Source organism: Toxorhynchites rutilus, chromosome 3, assembly GCF_029784135.1.
Source record: "Toxorhynchites rutilus septentrionalis strain SRP chromosome 3, ASM2978413v1, whole genome shotgun sequence".
Lineage (NCBI taxonomy): Eukaryota > Metazoa > Arthropoda > Insecta > Diptera > Culicidae > Toxorhynchites > Toxorhynchites rutilus.
The window spans coordinates 304513734-304537854 of record NC_073746.1 but is presented as its reverse complement, the minus strand read 5'-3'; the positions used below and the strand labels follow the sequence as shown (position 1 = coordinate 304537854).

The window sequence follows — 24121 nt, the reverse complement described above, 5'->3', positions numbered from 1 at the left end:
ATACGCTCAAAAGTAAAAATAGATTTTTTTGCGATTTCATTATTTTCTTCGGATTTTTTGCTAGATATCATTTTTTACACTCGTCTAGTAGTGTTGGGTCACAGATTTGAGCAATTTAGAATCCTTTAATAGGTAAAACGTTGATAAATTTATGTTTACTTTTGCGACTCCATCAAACTCGAACTTTGCAAGCTTCATTACACAACAAAACAACGAAAATGACAGATAAAATGACACTGACAAAAAAACACTCTTAAGTTGTCATGTGGTATCATTTAAAATGCGCTTAACACTTTAGTTTCATCAAAAACAGTTTTTCAAAGACGGGCATTTTTGCGTATTAAATTTCATACGCTGGGACAAATGAGTTAACTCAAGTTTTACCTCTTAACGGATTCTAAATTGCTGAATTCTGTGACACAACACTACTAGACGAGTGTAAAAAATGATATATAGCAAAAAATCCGAAGAAATCCGGTTATGAAACCGCAAAAAAATCTATGTTTAGTTTTGCGCGTATGAAATTTTATACGCTGTGCAACTACGGTATATTTTTTTCTCAATAGGATACATCAGCTTCCCGATAATCCGGAGGAGCTGTACAATTATCTGATTGATTTGGACGAAGACGCTTTCGAAAACCTAGTGTCAACAAATTATATTGACCTTGTCATCGTGCCCCAAGCGGTGGAGACAGCGATGTGGATGCTGGAGATAGTGACTCGGAGGACGGCCCTTCCGGTTTTGGCAAACAAGTGAATGTCGAGAGCAACATTGAACGAGGCCAATCACAAGGATGCTCCTCGGGCAGCAGCAAGAAACGGAGAGCCAGACACTGGGAAAAAATGACCTTAAATTCGGATGCAGTCGTTGTTCTTGAAGGACATTCATCTGATCTTAGTGATCTCTGCTCGAAACATAAATGGTCTGCCGTTCAAATGATTCATTACCTATTTGACGCAAATTTCGTTGTCAATCTTTGGCATATCTACAGAAAGAATCATGGAAATGGACCTTTGATTAATTTCGTCAGAGCTATCTGTGAAGGACTTCTAAGTGACATAAATCCAGCAAGGATCGACCTCATGCAGATCAAGCCTAAACACTCGAAGTCATCGGAAGTTAGGTTTGACGGAATAAATCATTTCAATAATACGAATCCAACTGGTACCCAACGAAGGTGTGCGTATTGCAAACCGATGTACGACGTATATTTGCTTGAAGTGTGAAGTGGGTTTGCACCCTTCGGAGTGCTTTTTCCGGTACCATACTCAGTGATGCTAAATCCGATACACTGCCGTTCTATGCATAACTGTACTATGTTCTATGCTATCCTTATGAACCGTGGGACAATTTAGCGTAGAACGACAGTACACTAAGGTGCTAATAAACCTTGAAAATGGTGGTTGAAATTGAATTTTATGAAAAAAAAACCGTTTTGTTCGATATTCAAATGATTTCCATTTTTGATACTGTATCGGCTCAGCGTATGAAATTTTATACGTCAGATATCTCTACTTCCAAAAAACTCCAAACCAAAATATTGCGTTTCCCCCCCGTTTCGGGACAATTCTAGATGGACTATAAAGTGTCATGCCATTTGGATCAAGTTCTTGTACACCTGGGCAGTAATGGGTTAAGGAATTTATTCTTCCGACGGACTGTGGATAAAATCGCAGACTTTCCTGGGATTTCTTGCTATGATCAATCCCAAAAGTCAGTTCCCGTGCTGCTGGTTAACCCTAGAGGCCAGTTGGTTCCAACATCTCTTACGAGTTGGGGGATCGTCAAAGATAAGAATAGATTTTCAGGTGGAATGGACACGTTTCTAAAATTAAAATTATGAACGAAAATTAACCTCAAACTAGTATTCTATTTAAATTAAAAACACTTTTTCTGAAGATGGTGAAAAAATCTCATCCAAAAATTGTCTTTGAAGACAATTCTATGTTACATTACAAATTTTTTACAAAATTTGATCATTGTAGACAACTATGTTGATATTGTTATCATAGTTATCATTGTTATCATAGTGACATAGTGTTATCATATTGACAACTGATTATTTCAAACTAGCTTCCATCGAATTTCGTCATGGCCATTCCGAAACACGATTAATACAGGGTCTTTCAGATTAAACGCTCACGCAACTAATTTTATAACTTCTACAAAAGTGAACCGAATTTTATTTTTTTTAAAGCGAAAATAAAGCTTATTTTAGGACATTTTCGATGTGACCACCCCTTTTTTCGATAACGCGTTTCAAACGGTGAACAAAATTCTTCATGCACAACTCTAACATTACGACTTCGATGTTGTTGAAAATCCGAATTATTTCTTCTTTAAGTTCCTCCAAATTTTGTGGCTTATTAAAATAGCAACGGTACTTCACGTACCCCCATAGGAAGTAATCGACAAAGAGAAATGTTCAAATTCTTACCATAAGAAGACAAAGTTTTATTAAGGCTTCGGTTGCTCGAGTAATACGATTTCACTAAAAATACACGTTCCTGTAAATTGTACATCTTGACACTAAAAACCATTCGATCAGACTGAACGAGTAGCCGAATATTATGGTCCCGAAGTGGGGAATGTACTGTTACCATCGACGGAGCGAAAATAAATTTTATAAGGAGCTATTCGATTTTTTTGCGTGGGCGTTTAATCTGAAAGACCCTGTATGTACCATTCGACGTTCTAAATTGCTTGGTTACAATGTCCAACGATACTGCCCATGTGTTGTAAACCTATATAAATGCTATATGTTGGCAATCTTACAGTACTGGATGAAAAAAACACTATACTGTCGCCAAAAACATAGTAAATCTCGACGTTTCATGCAATTTTAAGACATTGGGAATCAACTTTTTTTTTTTGAAAATCCCAATGTTCGCGCGTAACTGTTCTGAATTTTCGGATACTTTACAGACAAAACAGATATTTAAATTCAAATTTATAACTTAACGCGAACTCATATATTTTACCGGTTCTGTCGACCGTATATTTCTGTCTCTGATTCTATTCTGTAAAAACGAAAGCCCTCACAAAGCCAATATACGAAACAATTCTCTCCCGAGAGACGTGATCTTTGCTGCCTTCGCTATTGTGGGTCGCAAGTTGGCTCGGGGTGTTCAAAATTCATTCCCTGCGCAAACAGCCGATTTCATGTACTCCTCCTTTGGATGATTTATCGGATTGTGAAGAACTCAAATTTTGACGACTGACGACTGACGACACTAGTAAATGAAGTCCGATTGAGCTAATATTCTGCACAGGGTAATTTATCGTGCAAATCAACATTTCGCAGGAAGCCCCGTATGAAAAACATCCGATCATTAGCGGTAACCATCATTCTCATTGTACAAGTTTCGGTGATTCGAATTTTAATTAGTCAATAACGACACCGGCCACGTCCTTACAGTCACCAGACGAAGCGGAGGAATGTTAGTATGATATTCACGGCCAGAAGGGTCGCCTCTATAGCGTAGTTCCTTTGCGATTACCATGGAAGAGATATTTGTTAGTGGGGAGAGGTAAGAATCAGGATTCACATAGGTAAGTGATGTGATTATGGGCCTTTTCCCAGAAGACGAGCGATTGTCTCGTTTGTTTACATATTCCAGAAGCCGAGTTCGACTAGAAACAGACGAGTTCAATTCAGTGTTCTGCATCGTGGATTTTTCCCTCCTGTTGTCCAGCTACTGTAGTCACGAACGATTTCAAATGCCTGCTTGATCAAAGCAGTCCGTTACGTTTAAAAGAATACGCCGAAGTCATCATTAATTATGTCACAACCACGAGCAGAATGATTTTTCATGTACGCGAACAAATCTGTCTATACAAAAGGTTTATCTTTTCCTCTATCCTTTCAATCAGGGCTACAAGTAGCTGCTTCGAAATTTCCGATGATTTTCCGATAGCCGATAGTTCTAACAAAAATTGCAATCCGACGTCAGCTTCATTAAAGGTGCAGTTCTTCCGTCATAACAGTTTAACAGCGACAAGAACTGATTCGAGGGCATCAACCAATTCCTTTATCACTGTCTGTTCTTCATCGCTGAAGCTTATCCTATGTCTCGTCTTCAGATCAAGCAGCTCTGAAACTAAAGCTCGGAGGTTCTAGAACCGGAGCAACACTACAACACTGTTTTTTCGATCTTATTTTGATTCTCGAGTAATATTTCGAAGCGGCATAAAGGCAAAAATTATTTATGGTGTAAAAAATAAATTACCGAAATTACCGGTTATCAATTGCAAAATTACCGGTAATTCGGTAATGAAAAATGACCCGGTATTACCGGTAAAACCGGTTAACAATCCCTACAAGTAACTCTTACTCTCACTCGGCCAGTATTCGAATTATCTCAATACACTCACAAAAATCTATTTTCAAAAATATAAAACCATAATCAGAATAAAACTGTTCTAAATTCCTTGTAGAAAACATGATACACTATTAAATAGGATTTTTTTTTCAATTAGCAATAATCGCACCATGGTATAACCTTATTGGTTACGATATCACCACTGTGCAAAGCTATATTGGATACTTATTCTAAACGAAAAATTTAATATTCGTTCAAAATTTTTATTTAAAAATGTGTTTATTTGTTTCCCACATTTAACACTTTATTTACAACATGTCATATGCCGTTTCTCTCAATCTTGTATTATTCTTGTATTATCAGGCCTCAAAGTTATCCACTATCCGTTCATCACTACTTATTATATCAACCAATGCTGTGCTAAGTATGATAGGTTTGTAGAATGCTAAAAGACCTGCAAACATTCGCCCAAGGTATGCATTCAAATTTCTATACAACTAACAAGTTGAAACAGGAGGTCTTCGTAGCCTAATTGGTTGCGTGTCCGCTACTAAGCGAACAACCATGCGCTTATAACTCAGGGTCCTCAACTGACCATCTTTGTGTGTTATTCTAGCTACTACGTCCATGAATCAACCATCATGTGATGGTCATCCCAGCCTCTCACTCCACATACGATCGATCTGTTGCATCGGTAATTGGTGCTATTTGCCTCATATCAAATATCCCGCTGTGTCTAACTGTGAACATTCGAACAACAGGAAAATTCTTACGCCAAAAAATGCGACATGTGTTGTGTATCGATAGAATAGGAATACTCTAACGCCCAAACGGTTAATGTGTAATAGATAAAAATGTGTATCGATGAGATAGGAAAACTCTTACGCCTGAATATACGCCTATATACAACATGAGAAAAACGTACACGATAAATTCGGCTCTGTTACAGCTGAATTGCTAGATGAGCCTAATAATAAAAAAATAAACAGATGCGATAAAAAAAACAAGTTGGGAATTGTGTTCAAAATCTTGGTTTGCCAATTGAATATTGAATATTTGAAATATTAGTTTGGGCAAAAAAGAAATCCATCCTTTGCATGTACTATAACTTTTGTTTTTTTTCATTTGTTATCAAATTGATTTATTTAACATAGTTCGAAAGATCCGATTTAGGTCAAATATATCCCCATTTGTTCGAGAACTTATAAGGATAATTCTATCGGGAAAAACTGAGAACAGTGACTTATTCAAGCTTCTCTTGAGGCGACTTATTCATCAGCAGATATTTACCGTATACCAGCAAAGGTGGTATTTACTTGATGTACCATATGTCCGGACTATATGATGGATGCATAAGAACCTCCAAACCAAACACTCAGAGCCTCTGGGCAGTTACAGAGCAGAGTAGTTGTTTACTTGATTGGATTGATAGATCATCTTAATTGATCCTCAAACTGACAATACACCTTGCGAACTGAATGTTCCACATGGTAATTCAGGAATTTATTTGACTAGCTATTAGGACTTCACTGTCATCCGACGTAAGTTGGCAATATGTCATAATTCAACCCATTTACCCGTCGTAAAATCTGTATAACAATTACCCTGGTGAGCATCGACACATAACTATAACAATTCAAGTGCCAATCATACAAGAGGGCATCAAATCTGCTTCCATGCATCATTAACTGCATTGCCTACATAAAGAAAAAACAATCAGAGAACCTCGATAGAACAATTGCATCCACCAGCAGGCAGGGAACTGCAAGTGATAAGCGCCCAGCCGTGATAATCCATTTCAATATATGGCGAGCATCGCACGCCGTTTATTCAGTTTATTTTTACTTCTTCACATGTATCTTTGATGAAAATATAACACACAAGAAACACATCCCAACAACAACATCCATTGTTGGGAGCTTCGTTTTCGACTATCGCAATCAGTAAATAGCAGCTTGCGGGGAAGGAAGTTTAAAAGTGCAAGCAGAACTCAATCCCTTTGGATGCATATCAAGTTTCTTGCGGGATTGTGTCAAATTTCATACCGCCGAATAATCGCGACACACGACAATCGCTCGTTTAGCTCTGCTTTCAGATTGTTTTACACCCACTTAACATTTCGCTATCCGAGCGCGAAGGCGCCAATTTAGAATCGATGTCACCCGATCGATCGCGACTTCGACACTTTTACGCTGTGGCTGTGATATAATCACCATTGTTCGACTGTCGGACTACAACGATGATTTTAAAGGTGGATATTTATTCTCGTAGGGTGTGAAGTCTCCTCTATCAATTACATTCTGACATTGACATTAACTTCCGGCGGTAACGAAAACGGATGATGGATGAAATCGATTACCTGACCTGCTCTCTGCCTGCTTAATCGGACTCGCTCTCGCTCTCCGACTGGAAGTCGCCCACGTTGATGCTGAACTTGTACTCCTGATCGCAACCTAGATACGAGTCGCTCATGTAGTACAGCGTGTACTCGTGATGACCCGGGCTTGGCGCGACGAAGTCCAGCTTGACCTTGGCCTTCTGTTGGAGCGTTAGGCGTTTGATGGAGAGCAGTGAGTTCGTCTTGGGATCTCCAATCACAACCCACCAGCCTTCCTCGCGTTTCTGCAAGTGTGGAGAAAGATAAGATTTTTGTTAGGTCAAACTAAATTGTGGATGAAATAGATATTGTAGCTGTAGTTTCTTACTACAATGCATGTCTAATATAAAAGTTTAGTCTAACTGAAAACCGTTAAATTTATGACTGGACATGACTGATGCATACGAACAACTCTCACTTTTGTATGTTCACTCAATACATAGTTGAGTGGAGAACTTCGATTGATTCTTCGGAAAATCATGTTTTCACAAACTTATATGCAGATTTTTGCAGTTCAATATACTGTTTTTCAAATTACTCGGCCAACAAAAAAGTGTTTTCCAATCTTTTTCACTAAAATTACAACAGACCGAAAAGTAGATGATTTTTGGTGATGCGGGTAAAACGGGCATATAGTATGAAACGGACAGGTTCGTAATATATGAAGCGTATAAGTTTGTCGTTCGAAAGAGGAATGGTTTTATTCATCCAACATATGAAAAAAATCGGATGTATTTTAAATATTGAGAATACCGAATTAATTCTTCCCACGTCACGCGGGACAGTCCTGCATTTCAACATAATGTCCCGCGTAAGGGTGGGTTTAGACTAGTGATATATTCATGTGAAGAAATATGATGAGATTTATAGAAATCGCATCAACCGTTTACACTAGCGTGAACTTCTATAATGAATATATTTATATTTTCGCTGAATTTATTCACCTGAAGTAGAACTGCATCCAACTTTAGTGATTTCTCTCCAGTGAGAAATTCACAAGCGCTCACATATGGTGAATTTATTCAAGTTATATATACCTCGAATAAGTGTATCATATTTATTCTCACCCGTTTACACCTATTTTCACGTGAATAAATCCATCTATAGCTATAGATCTCCCTAATGTAAACCCGCCATAAGATTCCATCACGCGAAACGTCCCACATTTGTCAAAAGAAACTAAAATGTTTCGCGATATCAATATATTTCAATATCAAAATTTGATCCTTTTGATTTTCTTTATTCTCACCCGTTTACACCTATTTTCACGTGAATAAATCCATCTATAGCTATAGATCTCCCTAATGTAAACCCGCCATAAGATTCCGTCACGCGAAACGTCCCACATTTGTCAAAAGAAACGAAAATGTTCCGCGATATCAATATATTTCAATATCAAAATTTGATCCTTTTGATTTTCTTTAATGGACTTTAATTTGGCAGACTGTTCAAGAGCGCTCCTAATGCATCCAAAGATTAATACGTTGAGCTGGTTTCATCGCACCGACATTGAGCTTTTTGATTAGAGTGTCAACTGGAAGCGACAGCAACAAAATTGGAAAATGATTTTTATAAAAGTCCCCTATTGATCCGCAGGGGCCAACGTGAGTCAGACGAAAAGTTTATCTTTGGTCCCCTAGCTCGGTCAGGGCTTAATGTTTTCAATAAGCCGGAAGAACTAGTGTATACTCGACAGAAAGAGGCAGAGTTGTTTGATGAAGTATCGTAAATGAAGCGCTGGGTGGTTTTACGGAAGTTGGCCGGAACCTGAACCATGGCCGATGGAAAGATGTATATCGGCGTGTTATTTTACCTTTTCGTGGCTTTGGTGGTCGTCTGTCTTTCTATTTGGCCATTCGCCCAAAAGTTTTCTATCGGGCGCAGCTGTGGAATGTTGGGAAGGTTGGTGGTCTTCGCGACAATGTTTATCTCCAGCCGATCTATCCTTCAGTCATCTTTTGGCATAATGGGCTGATCCCAGGTTCGGCATAAAGACCACATCACCTTCACAACTCCGGCAAGCACTTCGTACTATATATCTCCCCATTCACCATATGACTCGAAAGAAGAGCGGCTTGGACATTCACTTAACGTCTGTCAGAGAAGGACCTTCTTCGAGAACTTGATGTGAGTGATATATTCGACGTCATCGCTTACCTGGGGAACGTAAAGTACTCGGTACCCTGCCATTCGTTGAATTCTAGCATCAAGTACGTCTCGTCTTTCAATATGAGTACGAAAAGAAGTTTTTCACTTCTTTCGCCGGAAAGAAGATTTTCACCAGCACCTCAAGCTACTCCTTCAGGGTGATTGCCTGCTGCTCAGATACGGCCGGTCTCGTCTGACGCTTCCGCATAAAAATGTCCATTTTGGCCAGATTCTTCTCCACCGTTTGGCAGGTTGCTTCGATCTCCCGGCTTAAGGAGCGGCAAAGAGATGCTATTGTGAATACCAGATTGGCTATATCTGGCGGACACAAAGTGCCTCAGGATGTCCAACTACTTCGCTGTGGGGTGGAGCTTGCAACATGGAAAAATCATCAAGTTGCTTGACAGTGCTGCTGCTGCGAATCAACAGCCTTGAATCATTTTTGTTGAAGACTTAATAAACGTAAGATTTAAACAAAATTTGTTCCTATAAATTATCTTTCATCGCCATCCGAAATTAGTCCATTTTTTGAATGCATACGTTAACACTAAAATCGATGAAAAATGAATTGGAATTTTCGACCATTCGGTAATTTGAAGAAAATTGTAGAATTTGAATCGTGCTTGCCAGGCGTAAATGCTCTGATTGAGCGAGTGATTTGCGGGCGTAAACAAATTCTAAACCACCAGAAAGAAATGATACTTATCAGTTTAGACTATAAGTATTATTTCTACTATGGTTTTTGTTCACAAAACGTAAATACATAACGTTTTGTTTTTTGTGTCCCGCGTTAGACCTCTGACCATCTGGTCACTTTATGCTTTTCAATAGTACAAATGGACTAGGATTAACCAATCTTTTTAAAAACATCGATCGTGACGAATCGAATTTCTAAACGGCGTAAGGATTGATTGAATTATTTAATCGGTAGCATAGAATCGATCATTGAAAAATCAAAAGCCTTTTTTCCATTTTACTACCTATTCTACATGAAAGTCATCTTTACCTTGTAATCTTTTCTTTCTCAGCATGAAGCCCACGACAAACTTTAAAGTCTAGAAAAAAGCATTTTCTTGGCTATTTACCTTGTGCCGTCATGGAATCAATTAATTAAATAAATTTATTGAAAAAGCATTATTATAAATTCAACAACTGATATCTGCCCAAAACTCAGCTGACAACGATCCCATAAAAGCCGACCGTGTCATGCACCTAGAATTTAGTCGAAGCCGATTCTTGGTTTTAGCGTCGGTTCTAGAAATTAACATTTCCTGACCAACCAACCTGGAACTGATGTCACCATTCAGTTCAATGATCGTGTGAGTCACTGGTTGCAGTACAATGCGTCTCTCAATAGCTGCCGCTACTACTGATCCTGTCAGCATTTGTACGGAAATAAATTGTAGAAGAATCAGCCTGACTTTGTCAGCAAACCTAATGAAGTTGACATTATATATCGATGTATACTGAAAAAACAAATTGACAAATAGTTTTGCTAAAAAAAAATAATTTCGACTACAAAGAATTGATCCAAAAAATCGGAAATCGGAACAAAAAAATCGATCCAGGATCCTTAAACGGACATATTTTCAAACAAATTTGCTTCAGGCTGAAGTCAGCTGTTGGACAGTCCACATTTGGTGTTTTGTTTTTCTTCTTATAGACGCGAGACATTCCTTTGGAATGGAATAAACAGACTGCCGATTTTTTTTCTATTATAGTGACTTTCAACACTTTTGGCGGGTTCGTCACTGTTGACCTGACCCTTCACGTTGATGATGACCCTTAGCGTGAGAGGTATGAATGTTACCACTACGCCAGATCGCCTCCACTGTTCCTTTCTTTTTGGTACATACTTAACCTCGTTTTGATGTTAACTTTCACACTGAACTAAATTCAGAGATAAACCACTCAAAATTCTTAATATTTAAAATGTAGCTGTACAAATATGTTCATTTTACCCACAATGTTGGTCTTACCTGCACTTCCCCTGAACAAAACAACCATTAAGAGAGTATCCTTCAGAGGCAATGCATACAATTCAATGTTTTCGTCGACATCTCAAGATCTTTTTGTAGATCGTCATTTGGTTTCGACAACTTAGGACTGAGGCAGAAAAAAGCATAACTTTAAACAGTTATGCTGTAGCTCCCAAACCAATGGCGATATTATAGAATAGAAAAAATAGAAAATTATTTTTAATTAATCTGATAGTAATACAATTTACACATTTTATTTTTTGCAGGACTTTTACTATCACTCCCATTAGGAACTTTACTGTAGATACCTTCCTGACTGCAATGTTCCACTTACTAATAAATTGTGCAATGTTTTCGGTTCATCTCTTTATTGACTCCAAGTTTCTTTTCATTAAAGCTCAATATCTTACAAGCGGACGAAGTTCAGGAGAGTTATAAGGATTGGCATCTCTAGGAACCAAAATCACATTATTGTTTTCATACCATTTCAAAGTTGGTTTGGCATAATGACATGAAGATAAATCTGGCCAAAAGAATGTAGACACATTGTGTTCCCTTATGAATGACAATACATGCGTTTGTAGGAACTCTTTCATATAAATTTCAGAATTCCAGTGTTCACAAATGATTTGCTTTTGGCACCACAACTACAAATCGCCTGCCAAACCAGAAACTTCTTTGGGAACTTTGACTTCTTTTATGTTCTGAATTTTTCGTTGACATCTCCTCGTTTCATCGCTGAACAAAATTCCTGGCCAGGGAGTTGAGAGAAGTTACACAATACATAAGTTTCGTTGTCCATAATACAGTTTTTTTTCTCAAAAAATCTGATTTAAACTTTCTCGTCCGTTGTTTGATTTCTATATTTTGTGTTGCGTTTCAATCAGGAACTGTTTGAACTTTGAATGTCTTCAGGTCTGCACCGGTTTTCATTCACCGAACCAGGGTTGCCAACTATAATTTTGAAAATCAGGGAGAATGAAAATAAAAATCAGGATAAATCAGGATAGCTCATATTGGGTTGTCCGAGAAGTTAATGACGATTTTTGGGAAAACAAAAACATCACTTTCAATCAAAGCATTATAATTTAATTTTATATCCATAGTTCTGTTTCACAATCTTTCGCCATCTTTCACACAGCTAAATATTCTATCCTCTCAGAACATGTTTGCTCCCTCGTCGAAGACTGCTGCGAGTCATACATATGAGAAACAGGTTGCTTGGTAGTAGCTCATAAGACAGAATCCATTCCAAATCTCACCAGAAACAGAGTATATTTTCCTTCGGGCGAAGACCGGATATGTAAAAGAATTAATAAGCATGGTATAAATCCTCGAATAAACGGAAATGCTAGTGTTGCACCCGACTTTTTGATGGTTTATATTTTTTCCGAAAATCCTACAGCATCACTACAGTCAATTGCAGAGAAATCAATATTCAAATTTTCACTGAATTCATCATCCATGCTTTGGAATGAATCTTTACTCGACAAATGAGGAAAGCATATCAGCAATGGAAGACTTGTTGAATTTTTCCTAATTTTTATGATATTTAGTACTGTTACAGATATATTTACCATAGTCCCATCATTAAAGTTGATTCTACTTTGAATCAGACGAACGATAAGAGAGTCCAGTATTTCTCTGTAAGCAAACTTCTACTTTCGTCGCAGTTTCTGGATATTTAAATCCTATCTTGCGACCCGAACCAGCTATCCTGTTAACATCTAAGTTGTGTTTGAACGTTTTGAATCACTCTTGACACAGTACTTTGGTTCACTTTAGCTTTAATGGTGATTGTTCGTTGGGACCACCGCGGATTTTGTTGAAATAATCGAATTAGAAATTCGCATCTTTTAACTTCTGACGACTTTTTGCTATTAATTGCACACATATTGATAAAAGTCATATAAGAGATTATCAGAAATTCTCTAACAAACAAATCTCTTCAATCCGCTCTCAATTTGTTCTCATATTTTTCGTGATAGGGCCGTTTAAAGTTATGCATTTTTTCTGCCACAGTTCTTATTAAACCAAACAGTCATCGAGCTATTTTCACACATTTTTCATATGAATTGAAGTGCAGCTCAGCGTATCCCATCGATGGTAATCGGATGGAGCCAAGTTTGGTGAATGAGATGCATGCAGAAGTTGATCACAATTGGATAATTCAACCGTTGATGGTCTCATCACCCGTGTAAGTGATCAGTGGAAGTGATCCTTATCAGCATTTTGAGACTTCTGCTAATACCCCGTAATTGTTCCTGTCTTCGCCATTGATCCGCATTGAATCGCATTGTTTTGCCATCACTTAACACACTAATAGTTTCGTAATATCACCCAGCTATAGCTCCAACATTCTCCAACGTTCTAGCACATGTTATCGAAAAAGAAGTAACAACGTGAACGATGACACCAAGGTAAAGCGGCGTACTACGACGACTGATATCCATAAGGAGGGCCGATTGAGAAAGTTCACTAGACACCGCACCCAAATTCTTCACTGTCAATATGCAAGAATCAACCGCCTTAAGCCATTCAATATATATATGTACGCAAAAAAACGATGTATCTCAGAACAATGTTGATAAAATAAAAATGTTAAATACTCACAATAAAGGAAATTTATTGCACTTTAGAGGAAAGATAGCGTTAAAATCATTCCGATTTGGTTTAAATGGAATATCGAACTTTTCTATGAATTCATTGAATTCATTTTCATTGCTCACTGACTCGCTCTGTTTCAGAGTATGATTCCGTAGTTTGGACTCCTCACTACAACAACGGTGTCGAAAGAGTTGAACCAGTTCAACGACGGATCGAATATCGAATTATGAGAGTCGTTGTCAACTGATCAACCTTAAATCTTTGTCGGTCCGTAGAGACACAACCAGAATTTAGCTGGTAGCTGCAAAGGCGCATCGATTGTCCCGATCGCTTGGGAAAAAATAACATCAACGTCTAACTTCGAGCTCTCCAGAAAGATTCGATGCTATGATAGCCAGCACAACGTTCGAATCACAGCATGTTCGGTGGATTCAGTAGATTGCAAAGACTTTTCAACAGGACCCCACTGATTTGACTACAGCCTTTGTTAAATACTAACCAATTGAACCAAAACTCTGTCGCCAAACAGGACAGGCTTGGGCGAAAGAGGGTTACTGTTCGATTCCCATACGTCCCGAACGCTTCTCTGTTGGATTCCTTTTTTTTCTAAACCAGTTTAGTTTGCCATGTGAATTTTCTATGCAATACCTTTATGCAATGACCTTTCATGTTTAGAATTAATTTAAATCATTAGGGCCCTTATAGCCTGTTGATGCATGGACACTAAATTCCGGTTCCATATGCATACATCTGGAATCAGTCAGCTAAACAAGACAAACGTCTTCTTTTCACATAAAATCAAAAATAGCAACAAAAGTGTATTCAATCAATACATTACTGTAAAACAGAGCTTATCATCATCGCTGGGCAGACCTTCCGAGAATGGGACGGTGCCGCGTTGGTGAACTGGCTTTTGCGCAGCACTATTAATCTCCATCCCATTCAAATCGTTGGCGTCATTTTTCTCATGCCTCATTCATACAAATTTTTGTAAATCACCAACAGCTGCCTAAAGTGACCTTAAACTCGAAGCACAGACCCCACAATTTGTCTAGAAACAATCGGTTCAATTGAGCGAGTGCTCTCGCTTTTTCGACATTGTGCATTCATCACCATCATGCATGCTCGCAAATTGCAACACAGTAAATATTTGTTAAACTCAGAAACAAAACACCACAAGGTTCACAGGTTACACTAATCCTGTTGATAATGTGATTTCCCTCCTGACAAACGCTTAATGAGGGAAACGCTTCACTTGTTGACAAACTAGTCCCGCGCTTCCCGCGCATGTGTACAAAGTGCTCTCACTGATTAGGAGTAGGAGTAGTACGACATGCAAACACGCGCCACACCACAGTCAATGTTTTGTTTAATAGGGCGCCAAAAGCAAATGGAAACATACCTGTGGGAAGAACGGCGCAATCACCGGCCCAGTGACATCGTCCTCGCGCTCCAGATTGACCACCACGTTCACCGACGAACCCGAATGGATACGATCCCTGTCCACCACTTCGAACGTCATCTCGATGTTCGGATAGCGATTGCAGAACCGCGCCACATCGGACATCTGCTGGTCGCTAAGCTGCAACAACCGGATGCGATCGTCATCGTCCAGCTCCATGATATCGAACACGGTCTCGATGTTTTTCTCCTGACAACGCTTGATGATGTCCCCGCCGAAGTGGGGCAATTGCTTGAGATAAGAGTCTTTGCTCCACATCGCTTGGGTCACCATCTGGGCTAGCTCCATGGCAGCGACCGCCGGCGAAAGCCAACCGTTCGAGCTGAGGACGTCCACACATGCCTGAATCAGGCGGATCGCCTTGCCAAGGATTTGCTCGGTGTCACCTTGCAGTTCAGCTCCGAGCTGTAAGCGCGAGAGGTGTGCCTGGAGCAGCAGGTTGGTTTTGACATGGGGATCGTTATATCTGAAAAGGAAAAAAAAATGGAAATTAAAGACTAAAGCGTTATCTTCCGTACGCTATACATTAGAGTGCCAATGGATGTATGGGAAAAAGGTGACCTTCGAATTTTCAAACGGGACTTTCCTAAAAAATGTTGATTCCCACGAAAAACTACCAAAATTTCAATTGAATCGGACTTCATTCACTAGTGCCGCGGACGTCAAAATTTGAGTGTCTTGAAAACCGAAAAATCAGCTAAGGGAGCACATGAAATCGGGACTTTAAAAAAAAAAGTTGATGCCTAATCTATTGAAATTACATGAAACGTCAAGATTTACTGTTATCTCGAATTTTTTTTGGCGCTCGGTCATTTTTCTTTCTAAAAAGTCGTTTTTTGACAAAACAAATTTATTTTAGACTAGCTGACCCGGCGAACTTCGTCCCACCTACAATTGATATTTTGATTTGAATCATTTCACTCAAGTTCCCACAAAATTATTCCGGACACCAAATCATTTTTATTTATATAGATATACAACATTTGCTAAAAAATTACTTTCCAGATTTCCATCTTTCCGAATGGTTTTCATATTTTTTTTAGACATGACCTGATACCGACAGTTAAATCCGTCCCAGCAAACATTAAATCGTATAATTTTGCACGTGGCAAGTCTTACAAGAAATCCGAATAAATCATAATCGCATATAATATCAATCAAAGTATGTATCGTGTATATTTAAAATCGCATAAAATGTAAAAACTCGATTTTATATACCATTATCAAATTAAGTCGCAATTCGGTATAATAAACATCAGTTTTATGATGTACATTGTCGTAAAATATATTTAATCCGCATCATATGCGTGTATTACGCTGATGCAGTTTGTGTGTCATATAAGCGTATAATTTAAATCGATTCAGTACTGTAGTAAATCGTGTTGCATGCTGAAGAAAATCATGAAACAGTAAATCATATTAGATCCTAATAAAGAACACATTACATCATATTGAAATGTCAATGAAGCACTCGAAAGTTTTAACCGCTGTTGAATTAAATTTCGGATAGCCGCGCGAGATAGCTGGTGGATGATAATTCAGACGACCGGAGTTCGAACCCACATCGGAGCAGTTTTCACCAAACATCAATCTGTGGCATTTTAAACATTCATATTCCACTCCCAACACAAGTCAATCAAACAATTATTATTTCTACGAACATAAATACTCATATATAAAAATGGCGATTCGTGAGGTTGTAATAAACATTTCACGAAAATATTTTGCGCCATTTGTTTTTTTCTATGTCTGTAATAAATCGTATATAAGTATGGCAAAAGTTGTATTTGGTGCTTTGACAATTCATGAATATATTCATAATAGATCGCAATTAAATTCCAACATAATCGCTATTATAGCCGGTCAAAGTTGCATATTCATCCAAACAAATTCGGTAAGCATTTGCCATGTATGTATATGGCCTCCACTTTTGCATGCATATGCCAGTTAGGCGCATTATATGCCAACCAAATTTTAGGGCATATGATGTTATATATACGCTTGTTATGCGATTTAATGTTTGCTGGGGTTGCTCTGTTCTTGAGTTAAATCGTGAGAAACGGACACCAAATCATTTTTATTTATATAGATAACAATAAATCTCTAGGTTGCATGCAATTCTAAGACATTTGACATCAAAAAACTAGTAGTGGGTTATATCTTGATATAACCGCAAAATAGACGTAGGATTATCGCTGGCTTGGTAATCATTTGTTTGAAGTTGTAACAGAATCAGTTAGCAATGATTGGATAAATATTTTGAAAGATTGCTGAAAGTTTTTCTTGTTAGTGGGTGAGTGTGAGTATAAGTAAGTATAAGTAAGGAATTATTTCTACGAGGATACACATAAAATTCAATGCTTTTGAACTTGTTGGTGGCCTTGAAAAGAACCGATGGGTTTAGGTGGCTTCGTAGAAGCAACTGAAGATGGTTGATATATGGTCTATTTTGTTCGGAAAGTGATTTGTATGTGTGTGTGTGTGTGTGTGTCAGGCGGCCGTTTTCTAAGCGTAGTTCTTATCCACGGCAACGGTAGCCTTTTTCGATGCTAACGCTCTCTTGACCGTCTTCTTAGCGGTACCAGCGGTCTTTCCGGTGGACTCCTTCTTGGGCTTAGGGGGAATTTCAAACGAACCCTATGCACCACTGCCCTTTGTTTGCATAAACAGGTATGAAATATATTTTGAGGATATATTTTTCTGTAATTTAATCAATGTTTTTGTCATGCGAAAATAATGTCAATTTTCATAACATTCCAAATTACATTCGAATGCCCCTAACAGCAAATCTTCCATTTGAATATGGCGTCGATTGTTTATGAAATTCTGCTTTTCAACTGCTCCAAGGACCAGTTAAAAGCAAACCAGTAACGAACCAGGTAGCGAACGATTACTGTATCTGCTACGATGGTTTCTCCAAGTGCCCTGATTAAGCGTCAGTGTTCGGGAAGATAACCTGATCAACGCAGCGCAAACGAGTAAAATGTACTCGCGGCATGCATGCATCTGCTACGATGATTACCCCCGGTGCCTTATTTAGTCCGCGTCTTCGCCATATTCTTCTGTAGGAACCTTGAAACACTGCGTCCATTAGTTTGATCCAGAGATTGAAATGCTCGCCGATTTAGGCGAAAAAACATCCGTTCTCGCTCACAGAGAAAAATAGTTGAGAATATAGAAGGCGAGAGAATGTTATACGCTCACTCCGATTTTCGCGAAAAACGCAAAGTCGGTTTTAATTTTTCGGCGAGTTATGATTTCGTTATTAGTGACTTCTTGATGCCGACACTAGTTTTTCACTTCTTCAGTATAGCTGAAAACATCGCATTTTATCATATGAAAACATGGATTCTATAGTGAAGTGAACATGAGATGGGTTAGTGTTTACGTTGGTAAAGTTAGCTTTAATTTTCCTTCATATTTTCAGTACTAAACTAAACGAACACTACAACTACAGTACAGTACAGAACTAAACGAAGAAGCATTCTCGTTGAACTTCGGAGATAGAGATTTTCCCACATCTCTTTCTCTTTGGAAAAAAAATTTCGGTGAAAAGGAAGAGACGAAAATTCCACGACACATCAAAAACTATATTGATTGACTGAATACTTATCTAGCAGCCGAGCGAGAATTTCGATCTCTGGTTCAATCTATTGTTGTGCACTCCAGTTTGCTATATATGCACTGTCAGTTCGTTTCATCACTCAGGGAATAAGTGATAGTCATCATAGAACTTTGCATCTCCCACCACGAAAGTATGACTTCCTTTATAAGGTTCCTTACCTTTTCTGGTTCAGCAGACCAAATCTCGGTATGAATAAGAATGCTCTTTCCAAGAATCCACAGTCTTTTCTGAATTATTGTACTGCATTGACACAGTAATTGTTCCGATGTTTCATTTTCGAAATTGCAGAAACGACAGTTATCATCTGTCAGCTTTCCGTGTTTTAGGTGATATCTGCTCGGACAGTGTCCTGTAAATAGACCGGGCAATTTACTCAAATCTATCTCGAAAGAGCCCTCCGGTTGGCTTCAATCATCGATATTTCCCAGGTTATGGGCTCTGATTTCATCCATGATGTAGATAATTCACAAATTGCTCAGGCTCGACTAATTTAGTTTAAGATTCAAATCTTTCTAAGAGATCGGCTTTTTCATTACCTTCTACACCGCAGTGACCAGGCACCCAATATAGATTAACATCGTTAGAAGGATAGAATACATTCCCAAGCTAGCTTTGACTGGCATGTGTGTGCTTTTAATGCATTATGACCTGCTTGGGTGTCTGAGAAGATACAGATATTTGCAAACCTGTATTTTCTAGCCAAACAAATATTTGTACATGTAAGAATAGCTCGTATTTCTGCTTGAAAAACTGTAGGCAACTGCCCGATTGGAATTGACATGTCGATTCCTGATCCAGTAATCCCGAGTGATTCTGGACGAGTCGTAGGACCACCTTCTTTTCATTCGTTACGGTTGAATAAAATCACTTTGAAGGGAACACTGAATGGCTAGAATCTTTGTTTCCATCCAGTTATTAAGTCATATTATTAAGGTCACTTCCTCTTTCAACTCGATCACACAATTATCGAGGCAAACCGTTAACTAATTTGTAAATGAACACCATAGTTAAATAAATAATTATTTGCTTCGCGGATAACCATTTCAGAGCGTCCAGCATTAAAAATGAGGAAGTGAATCTACATTTTTTTACATTTTGCTACATTTTAGTATCAACCGCTTTATTTTGTTTTGCGAGCGCTGTAATCTCGATATTCGTGTATCATTGGTTAAAAATAAAATGAAAGAGCAAAAGTCTAAATGAGGAGAGATGATTGATTTGTATAGATGTATTTTGCTGCAAATAGTTAAATCGTTTTTCAATCGGCATAAGATTCCTTACTTTTTGGCAATTTTCTTGATGACATTGTCAATGTGAGTGTTGAACTTGAGTTTGTCATCAATAATCACTCCAAGATATTTAATGTCCCGAACGCGATCAATTGTCTCATTATCAATGGAGACGTCTGGAGACATCTTCATTTAAACGATTTCGCGAGATTGCCATATATTTAGTTTTACTCATGTTCAATTTCAATTGTTTATACTTCAACCATCTACTCAAAGAATATAAATCTCTATTCAAATGTAAAACGACCTGATCCAAATCATTAGCTGCAATGAATAACACAGTATCATCTGCAAAAAGATTGATATTACAAAATCGTAAAACTCGTCACATGATAAATAAAAGGGGCCTTGATACACTTCCCTGAGGGGCTCCAAGATTATTCCCTACGGGATTGGAAATAAAATCATTAAAAATCCGTTGAGTCCGTCATTCAAATAGCTTTTAAACCATTTATATGCAGTACTCGTAATTCCAAATCGCTAAATCATGTTCAACAACAAGGCCCTAGGAATTGTTTCGAAAACGCGTTTTTGATCCAAGAAAACAGCAATGATATTATCTTTGCACTCTAGAGCTTCTCTTTCCATTTTGCTAATACCAAGTTCAATGCTGTTTCACAGGAATGACCTTCCCGATATCCCGATTGTTCTGGTATTAGCAAAGCATTGAAATTTAAATATTCCAGCAGCTGGACTTCAACGACTAATTTCAATATTTGCTCTAACATGTGCAACAAGTCACTATCAGAGGGGAAGTTTCCAGAGAAATGGAAAGCATCAGTGATGTTTCCTATCCATAAAAAAGGTGATAAACGTGACGTGTCTACGTATCGTGGCATAACCTCTCTATGCGCTGGGTCTAAGCTATTCGAGATACTTGTTGGTGGCGTGCTTTTCAATGCCGTCAAATCATACATCTCGCCTGATCTACATGGTTTCTTCAAAGGAAGGTCGATTAACACGAATCTGGTGGATTTTTCATCGTATTGCGTCAGGGCAATTGAGAATGGTGCACAAATCGACACTGTTTACACTGACCTGAAGGCTGCCTTTGACCGTGTGGATCATCAATTGCTGATTGCTAAGCTGAAGCGATTAGGTGCTTGTTCACACTTCAGTGGATGGCTGAGTTCCTACTTAGTCAACAGGCCACTCACCGTGAAGCTCGGATCATCGCAGTCCTATACATTTACGAATTGTTCAGGAGTTCCACAAGGAAGCAACCTGGGACCGTTATTGTTTTCGATATTTTTCAATGATGTGTGCTTGCTCTTCCCACCAGGTTGTCGAATTCTGTATGCGGATGATCTCAAGCTCTACTTAACAGTTAGATCCACCGAGGATTGTAAGGAACTGCAGCGACTTATTAATCAATTTGAAAGCTGGTGTTGTTGTAATCGTCTGACCATCAGCGTCCAGAAATGTTTTGTCATCACCTTCACACGAAAAAAATCTCCAATTCACTGGGTTTACGACATTGGTAGATGCCAGATCGAGAGAGCCAGCGTTGTAAAGGACCTTGGAGTTCATCTCAATTCACAGCTCACATTCAGAGATCATTACTCTAACATAATTAATAAGGCGAACAGGAACTTAGGTTTCATAATGAGAGCTGCAAACAACTTTCGAGATCCTTACTGTCTCCGATCGCTTTACTACGCCCTTGTTCGATCTGTCCTGGAGTCGGCTTCAGTGGTATGGAGTCCATATGCGCACGTGTGGATAAAAAGAATTGAAGCTGTTCAATCTCGATTCATTAAATTTGCATTGAGATTTCTACCATGGACTAACTCGGCTGACCTACCACCGTATAAGGACCGTTGCCGTCTGCTTGGGATAGAAACTCTGCATCAAAGACGTAGCTCGGCAAAAGCTTTATTTGTCGCCAAAGTACTACTGGGACATACGGACTCCTCCCACATTCTCGAACAGTTTAATTTAAACGCACCGACTGTGGTCCTACGATCAAGGGAATTTCTGCGACTAGAATTCAGACGAACCGAGTACGGAAGAAATGAACCGATTGTATCGATGTGTCGTGAATTTAATTATGTGTTTCATTTGTTTGATTTCTGTTGTTCCGTGGATGAATTTAAGTACCGTTTGAAACGTTTCAACTTGACAACTTGATGTTTTATGTTTTCGACTATTTATTTACATTTAATTATAATTTCATATTCATGTAGACTGTGAGTCAGATGGATCAAATAAAAAATAATAATAAAAAAGATATTGGTGGGACGAGACTCTTCGGCTTTAATCGTTCCAGCAACCTTTTGAATTGGAACTATTAAAGATTGCTTCCACACCTGAGGCACATGCCCAATTAGTAAAGATTTATTAATAAGGTCCAGCAAGATGTGATCGACGGCATGATAGCAATCTTGAATAACTCTAGCGTTGACATTATCCACTCCATCTGTTTTTCCTAAAGAAAAGCAAATAGTTCTAAGTTCGTTCAAATTTACAACTACTATTAACCGGCAGTTTTATTTCATAAGGTTCATCGACCAATTCAATGGACTGATTGATCAATGAAACACTATTGACAAAATAATCGTTAAGTCTAGATGCTATAGCCTGTTCAGACTGTTCAAGTGTGCCATAAAAAGTTATGGACGGCGGTTTGCTATTACTAGGTTTTAATAAAGATTTCAAAAATTTCCATAACTCCTTGCTGTTGCTTGGATGCAGATCAATCTTTCTCTTAATATATATTCACAACGAGTTTTCTTAATCGATTGTGAGTAACTATTGCGCGCGATCGTGTACATATTCCAATGAGTTCCAGTATTTGTTGTATAAAATTGGTTGTACCATTTGTCTCTCTCACGTTTAAGGCGTAAAAGATCCAAATTGTATCAGCTGTTCGATTTTTTCAGAAATACAAACTTTTGCGTAACTAGCCGATTTGTACACGTTTTCAAGGTATTAGTTAGAACAGCCACTGATTCATCTAAATTACCGACTTCGAACGGAAAATCCAGACGAGATTATCTACAATATTGATAATTAAGGTCTCATGATCGATTATTTTCAAATTGGTATCCGTGGCTGTACAAATAGTATCAAAATTGGAACAACCATGATCAGTTAAAGTTTTACTGTACCTGGAAATGCACGTAAATTCGTGTACTGTTTGTTTCAAATTGAAGAAATCGGATACACGCCTCAAATGGTTCGAATTGTAGTCATCACGCCAATTACTATTGAAATCCCCAGCTAAGAAAATCCCATGTGATCCTGGAAAATCCATGTTGGGGAAAAAGAAATGTCGTATATTGTCAATATATGGAAACACTTAAACATATCTTGTGTTGTACTTATCGCATTGGGTCATACTATACGGCTATTTAAAGACGACAATCTGTGCTACAAGTTTCGTTTTGACAGTGTTGTGATTGTCCTTTTCAGTCTCAAGTACTAGCGCGTCAAAGATGGAGTCCACCAAGCAAGAAATTCGCCATATTTTACGTTTTTACTACCTGCGAGGTAAAACTGCAACGAAGGCGGCCGAAAAAAATGTAGTTTATGGACCCGATACTGTAACGATCCGTACAGCACAGCGTTGGTTTGATCGATTTTGCTCTGGTGTAGTGGCTGTCGAAGATACACCCCGTACTGGTAGGCCAATCGTCGTGGAAACCGATAAAATCGTTGAAATTATCCAAGTAGACTGGCATGTGAGCACTCGCTCGATTGGCCAGGAACAGGGTATAGACCATAAAACCGTTTGGACCATTTGCAGAAAATTGGATTCCAAAAAAAGCTGGATGTATGGGTGTCACACGAGTTGACGAAAAAAAATCTTCTAGACCGAATCAACGCCTGCGATGCACTGCAGAAACGGAACGAACTCGACCCATTTTTGAAGAAGATGGTGACTGGTGATGAATAGAACGACAACCTAAAGCGAAAAAAGTCGTGGTCGAAGCGCGGTGAGCCGGCTAAATAAACCCTATATGATCCTTAGAAAGGGCTTTATAAAGTCTTGCTATTTCTAATCCCTTCTCTTAGATTTGTGGATTTCTTTGTTATATTCTGTCAAACAGCTTTTTGTAATCTGTTCAATCAGAAATTATTTTTTGCTTTGTTGGAGAGGTTCCTAGACAATTCAAAACAAATCGAGATGACCATTTTCATCGGCACCATAAACTATACGTTTTGCTTCGTATTCCATATAAGTTTCAGAGAGTCGATTTTTAACAAAAAAATTGGTCATTTTCGGGTTTTAAAACTCGAACAGTAAATAAAGTCCGATTGAGCTAAAATTTTGCATAGGGTAGCTTTTCGTGGGAATCAACATTTT

General features: G+C 38.4%; 2 protein-coding genes and 1 pseudogene across 2 annotated transcripts in view; all 3 read right to left on the bottom strand.

Moving 5' to 3' along the window:
* The window catches only part of LOC129776980 (V-type proton ATPase subunit e 2-like), a 176322-nt gene extending 158152 nt beyond the window's left edge, over positions 1-18170 (bottom strand). The window contains exon 1 of the mRNA XM_055782985.1: positions 18167-18170. The gene's annotated coding sequence lies outside the window, so the exon portion shown is untranslated. The remainder of the gene's footprint in view (positions 1-18166) is intronic.
* LOC129780883 (U4 spliceosomal RNA) lies at positions 4414-4539 on the bottom strand (annotated as a pseudogene).
* Positions 6566-24121, bottom strand: part of LOC129776974 (U5 small nuclear ribonucleoprotein 200 kDa helicase) — a 32554-nt gene continuing 14998 nt past the window's right edge. The window contains exons 5-6 of the mRNA XM_055782966.1: positions 14839-15364; positions 6566-6947 (exon numbers count right to left, since the gene is read on the bottom strand). Of these exons, the coding sequence (XP_055638941.1) occupies positions 6705-6947; positions 14839-15364 (769 nt within the window). The 3' untranslated portion in view covers positions 6566-6704. The remainder of the gene's footprint in view (positions 6948-14838; positions 15365-24121) is intronic.